We start from the raw sequence: 6,887 nt of genomic DNA on the forward strand, positions 1-6,887 counted from the left end.
TGGTGATCTAGATGAAACAATCCTGATGAGGCAACCTAAAGGGTGTGCAGAAAAGGGAAAGGAAAATTATGTGTACAAGTTGAATAAGTCTTTATATGGCCTGGAACAATCTCCTTGACAATGGATTAGGAGATTCGACAAGTTCATGGAGCACATAGGTTTCACTAGGAGCCAGTTCGACCACCGTGTTTACCTCAGATTTTGACCTGAAATTTCACTTGTTATTTTTTTGCTTTATATGGATGACATCCTCATAACAAGAAATGGTGTCGAGGGTATTATGAAGGTGAAGGTTGAACTCGACAACGAGTTCGACATGAAGGATCTAGGAGATTCCTCTAGGATTCTTAGAATAGATATCTAGAGAGATAGAAAGCAGCCGAGATTATGCTTATCTCAAGAGACATGCCTACGAAGATTCTCGACAAGTTTGGCATGTCAAACTCAAATCATGGTGTAACACCGACTAATCTTCAATTCAATCTAAATAAGACTCAAAGTCCTAGTATTGAAGTCAAAAGAGCCTATATGGATAGAATTCCATATGCTAGTATAGTAGGTTCTTGATGAATGTTATGGTATATATTATGCTAGACACAACATATGCAATGGTTCTTGTAAGCAGGTACATGGTCAATCCTGGAAAGGTGCACTGACAAGCATTGAAGTGGATTTTGAGGTACATAAATGGGTCTCTGAGTAGAGTTCTAATTTATGGCGGGGCCTGCGGTGATGATAGAAAAGTCAAAATCGAAAGATTTGTCGACTTTGATTATGCAGGTTGTATGGATTCTAGAAAATCTATTTTCGGATATGCGTTCACTATGTTTGACACAACAATCAGTTAGAAAGCAACACTTCAGAAGGTTGTTTCCTTATAAACCACTGAAGTAGAGTATATTTCCCTCATTGAAGAAGTGAAAGAAACATTATAGCTTGAAGGTTTTGCTAAGGAGCTAAAACTTGAAGGTTAAGCAATCACTGTTAAATGTGACAACCAAAGTGCAATACACATGTCGAAGAATTTAGCCTATCATGAGCAAACTAAGCACATCGATGTGAGGCTGTATTTCGTCAAATTGAGCATGGAGAAGTCCAAGTGCTGAAGGTTTCGATTGATGACAATGTTTATATGATCACCAAGAAATTGTCAAGTTACAAGTGTTTACAGTGTATGCAACTGATAGGACTGCATGATGACAACTAGTTGGTTTCGTGGTTCAGAGTTTGTTTTAAGGTGGAGATTTGTAGCTTATGGATGATAAGCCAATGTTGTAGCAAAGTCTGTTGAATTCGAAGTGTTAGTATAGTTGTCGAAATATGGTAGATTGTTAGCATGGCGAATTGGGCCAATCTTTTGGCCTAATTGTTTAGTATGTTAGTTGAAAACTAGGGTTTAGTTTTCTTATAAATAACATATTAGATCTCACTTCTCAACAATTCTGATAGAAGGAGAAAGTGGTGTGGTTGAGATTCAATTATAAACATTGTTCTATAATGTGTAATTGAAATCCAGAGTATTATACCATTTTGAATTGTCTTTCTTCTCTCATTTCCTTTACTTTATGGTTTTCTTGCTGATAAAGAAACTCATCATACTCTATTTCTCAGACATCAATTTCACAAGTTTATTATATCGTGTGTGGATTTCTTTTTTCACCAACTCCTAACTGAATATATAACCTTTCAAATTGATTTATAAATTAATAATTTAAAAAAATAAATTATATTTGAAGAACAATTTACACTAATCAATGTTTTCCGATCTTCCTACAATTCATTATTCATCTTTTACTCTTTAACAATTGTAATTTAATTCTACATTTCCAGTTCTTTATTCAACACTTACATCTGAAAAGAAAATTTTATAATTTTTTTTCCTTCCTATTATTTCGAAGAGGTTATAAAAATATAGAACTGTGACCAGTACATTCAATGTAGTAAACTTGTCATTACATTGTAGTGTGAGGTTGCTAATGCTATACTACTTATCTGGTTTCCATGGAAGCAAAAACTCATATAGTCCTTGTCTCTATTCCTGTCCTTAGCCATCAAGTTTCACTACTCGAGTTTGCTAAACAACTCATTCATCTCTACAAAAACTCTTTCCATGTCACATGTATCATTCCCACAATTAGTAACTCTCCTTCTATTGCATCCAAACCCTTCTTTGATACCCTCCCTTCTAGTATTCAATGCATTTTCCTTCCTCCAATTAACTTTGACGATCTAAAGAATGAGGTTTTGCTTGAATCTCAAGTTCAAATCTCGGTTTTTAAATCTATGCCATATGTGTTTGAAACCTTAAGGTCAATTAGCACTAACTCCAATTTGGTTGCTCTAATTGTTGATGGGTTTGCACATGAAGCACATAAGTTTGCTAAAGAATTGAGTATCTTATCCTACACATACTTTCCTGGTTCGGCAATGGTTTTGTCAATGTGCCTATACTTCTCAAAGCTGGATAAAATAATTACTTGTGAGTACAAGGATCATCCCACACCAATAGAGATTCCAGGTGATAAATTACTTAACCCTTCATTTGACTCAACTTTATATTAAACTACTATTATATTTGTTATAGTAATATTGATTGATTAGTGAGTAATTAAATTAATACTTAGAAATTGATTAATAATCTTAAAAAGTTAAGGTTATGGACCAAGATGTGATCTTAAGATCTCTTGAATGTTTGTTAGAGTGAGATTTTAGTTAAGATCAAGTCTTATGTTTGTAAATATAACACTTGAGAAAAATAATTAAAATTCAAGTGTGAGCAGCAAAATACACAGCTACTAAAAAAAAATATTTAATATATATTATTTATGGAAATAATCTATATTATAATTTAAATTGTGGTCGTGGAACATGAATTTTAATAGAGAAAAGTTTTAAATATAATATTGAAAAATATTTCATGTTAAGACTTAAAGTAAATTGAGTTTTGGTATTCTAAAATTATTATTTTTAATGAAAATAACGGGAAAAATATGACACAATTGTTTCGTATAATTCTTGATACAGTTGGACGTATTGCTGTCTGATGTTGTTTTATATTCTATCACATCAGCAATATTGCGACCTTTGCTAACCATAACTCAAATATATTATATTTAAAAGCTCAAGAGACATTGATTTTATTTTAATTGACAATTATTTCATTATAGGTTGCATATCTCTTCATGGCAGAGATCTCCCAGACAGTGTACAAGACAGATCAAATTTAGCATACAATTTATTTCATCACCGCTCCCAACAACTTCATCAAGCTGATGGCATCATAATCAATAGCTTTCATGAATTGGAATCAGAAACATTTGACGCAATATCTCAAAATGGTCCATATGGTCCTAATGTGTATCCAGTAGGGCCTATAATACAAACAAGACGCAATATTAAAAATCAAGCATGTGAATCTGTACTATGGTTAGACAATCAACCACCTAACTCAGTCATCTACATTTCATTTGGAAGTGGTGGCACACATTCACAAGACCAAATTAATGAGCTTGCATTGGGGTTAGAATTGAGCAAATATAAATTTCTATGGGTTAATTGGAGACAACCAAATGATAAAGCAAGTGCTAGTTACCTAAGTAATGATGAAGTGGATCCATTACATTTTTTACCATTAGGGTTTTTGGAAAGAACAAAAGGACAAGGTTTTGTTATGTGTGGTTGGGCACCACAAGTTGAAGTACTTAAGCATGATGCAATAGGTGCATTTCTAACTCATTGTGGTTGGAATTCTATTTTGGAGAGTATTGTTCATGGAGTTTCAATGATTGCTTGGCCATTATTTGCTGAACAAAGAAGCAATGCTGAATTGATGACTAATGGACTTAGAATTGCTATGAGACCAAAATATGATAGCAAAGGAATTGTGGTAAAGGAGGAAGTGGTTAATGTTATAAAAGGTGTTATGGAGAGTGAAGAAATTGGAAGAAGAATGAAAGAATTACAAAAGTTTGCTAATTGTGCTATGATGGAAGATGGGTCATCCATGAAAACATTCTCTATGTTGGCACTCAAATGGAAGAGCTTGGGAAAGTCCATGTAGAAGATTCAAGGGTTGGATATGTGGTAAAAATAAAATATGGAAAAGTTTGCTAATAGACAAAGTTTATGAGTTATTTGTATGTGTTTGATTTTTAATTTTAATTTTAATTTTGTGTGTGCATAATTATAAGATCTTATACCACTAAAGATAAGATCCTTTGAAGAATATTAGATACATTTATTACTATTTTTCCTTATTAAAGAAATATATTACTATTTTTTAAAATATGTCCTAGTAACACCATCAAATTTTATTAAAACATGAAAAATCAAATCGATTATATTTACAAACTAAAGATGGATAAGATATAGTTGCATAAAAATATACATATTAATTAGATTACTATATCAAAAGTTTTGTCTTTCTAAAGAATGGATTAACATTTGCCTATTTCTCAAATATGTTATGGTTTATATTCAAGAGGAGGAGTCTGATAGCTCCAAAGACTATGGCTATGAAATTGCATGTGCTAATTCTAGTATATGCATCATATGCATCCGTACAGTCTCCTCAATGAGCTTTTCAAATCAAATAAAATGTAATACACTCATTACTTGCAAAATCCTTATATAGATTTGCCAAATATAGCTTAATTCAAATGTCGATCTTATCAAGAAAAGAGTCAAATTATGGTTTTTCCAATAATTTTGGGGGTATATCAATTGTTTTTGTGCGTTCATTGCACACTAAGTTCTTAGCAATGTGTAAAGCCACTTGACTGTTACTATGAACAATCATGGGTTTGTCTTCTACATCTATATATTTGATTTGATCCATTTTTAATTATTTTAACTCAGAATGGAATGGTCTCCAATGAGTGATACTCACCCTCAGCAGAAAATTGGAAGATAGGATGGTTTCTTTATTTTTTAAGAAATAAGAGAGTCACCAAGTTGCACCATCCAACTTATGATTGATCACCTAGTTAGAGGGTAGCTAGCACAATCTGAGTTGAACCAACCATGAGGGAGCAAGTCGCACTTTAGACTAAAAAATATTTTGTCATATGTTGTGAAATCGTTGCCTAGAACAAAATAAATCTAGGAGAAAGAGATAGAGTTTCTTGATCAAAAAACAAGAAATTTTGCAATTCAGAGAGAGTGAGTGAGAGAGAGAATCTTTCTTCGACAAGGTTGTTTGCTATGAGAATTTCATCCACATAGAGTAATAATATGACAAGTGATTTTCAGGTGAGAACCTGAAATAAACACAATGATCAAAGTTGCTCCTTATGAAACCTATGTGTACCATGAACTTGTCAAATCTCTTGGTTCATTGCTTAGGAGATTGTTCCAGGCCATATAGTGACATGTTTAGCTTGCACACATAATCCTCGTTAACTTTTTTTCATACCCTTCAGGTTGATTCATAAGAATTATTTTGTCTAGATAACCATATAGAAAACCAGTCTTGACATCCATCAGCTCCAGTTCTTGGTCGAACCTAGCCACCATAGCAAGGAGCATTCTAATGGATATGTGTTTCACAACAAGAGATAATACATCTTAGAAATCCATTCATTTTCTCTGAGTGAAGCCCATTGAAGCCAGTCTTGCCTTGAATCTCTTTGACATAACGCATTTGATTCCTTCCTTTTCTTTGAAAATCCATTTACAACTGACTAACCTAGCCCATATGGGTTTCTTGATCAACTTCCATGTGTTGTTGTCATGAAGATATTAAATCTCGTCGTTTATGGCCTTCAACCATTCCTTCTTATTTCGACTCCTCACAACTTTCTTGTAGTCTCTAGGTTCTTCATCAAGTATCTCACTTGCAAAGATTAAAGCAAAAGTTATGAGATCCACATAACCAAGTATCTGAGGTGGTTTGATGGCTCTTCTTAGCATGCCTCTAGCTAACAGGTAGTCATCCTCAGTTTCCAAATTTTCTTCAGCATCTTGTGTTTCTTCTACAACTTCATATTGGTTTTGAACTTCAGCATCTATATGCTCCACCTTAACAGGAAACTCTTCTTGTTCTTGCTCCTCGTCTGAGATCTTTGCACTTTGACCAACATCATCAATTTTCTTGAAATCCATCTCAGCTTCATTGATAACCATATTACGACTTATGATACACCTTCTGTGAGATGGTTCTACGTACCACATCCTATATGCTTTGACTCCCTCAAGATACTGATGACATGTTGTCATTGCACGCGATTTAGCAAGAAAAATTGAACAAATCAGACTAAAAATGAGCAAGTTATAAGCAAAAGTGTGAAAAAAAAGTATGGAAAAGTTACAAAGGGTGAAGAAAAAGACTTAGTGTGAAAATTGGTGAAAAAAGGAACAAAAACACAATGAAGCCACTTGAATCAACGCGCTCGCGCCAATTCATAATGTGCCTGTATTTTTGCCATCATTATGTAACACGCATGTGTTGCTCCTCAGTGCGGCCACGTTAGGACACTTTCCTAACATGCTTTTTGGGGCTTTAAAAGAAAAAAAATTGGAGAACAAAAAGGGGTTCGATTTCCTAGATAGAAAGTGATGGATTTGAGCAATTTTGAGCTTTTGGAGACAATTAGAGCCATTGAAGAGATTTTTCTTCGGTGATTCTTCATGATCTTCGAGTATACGCTTATTGTATTGATTAATTTCAACATGATTAGGTAGATTTCTCTTAGGTTAGGTCTTATTTGATAATAAACCTATTTGTTTTGATTGAGACATATGATCGGATGATGTTAATGTAATTGTCTTGACTCTATTATTATTCAATTATAGATTGTGCCAATTGCATATTGTTTGCTACGACATTCAATTTGATTTTGATAAGTAGTGACTACTGACCCTATGGATATTTATCAGAACTTCTATAA

At 33.4% G+C, this 6,887-nt stretch overlaps 1 protein-coding gene across 1 annotated transcript; it reads left to right on the top strand.

Moving 5' to 3' along the window:
• The first annotated feature begins 1,926 nt into the window (after positions 1-1,926).
• On the top strand, positions 1,927-4,285 carry LOC127076756 (hydroquinone glucosyltransferase). The gene is made up of 2 exons (XM_051018527.1): positions 1,927-2,518; positions 3,168-4,285. Exons 1-2 carry the CDS (start codon positions 2,002-2,004, stop codon positions 4,058-4,060), a joined length of 1,410 nt encoding a protein of 469 aa, XP_050874484.1. The 5' UTR covers positions 1,927-2,001; the 3' UTR covers positions 4,061-4,285.
• The last annotated feature ends 2,602 nt before the right edge of the window (positions 4,286-6,887 follow it).

The sequence above is a fragment of the Lathyrus oleraceus genome, chromosome 4 (genome assembly GCF_024323335.1).
Source record: "Lathyrus oleraceus cultivar Zhongwan6 chromosome 4, CAAS_Psat_ZW6_1.0, whole genome shotgun sequence".
NCBI classification, from domain to species: Eukaryota; Viridiplantae; Streptophyta; class Magnoliopsida; order Fabales; family Fabaceae; genus Lathyrus; species Lathyrus oleraceus.

Bases quoted from the DNA above. Each gene is read 5' to 3' on its own strand.
- LOC127076756 (XM_051018527.1), top strand. From the start codon at position 2,002: ATGGAAGCAAAAACTCATATAGTCCTTGTCTCTATTCCTGTCCTTAGC. The intron at 2,519-3,167 runs GTGATAAATTAC...ATTTCATTATAG, and splicing joins CACACCAATAGAGATTCCAG to GTTGCATATCTCTTCATGGC.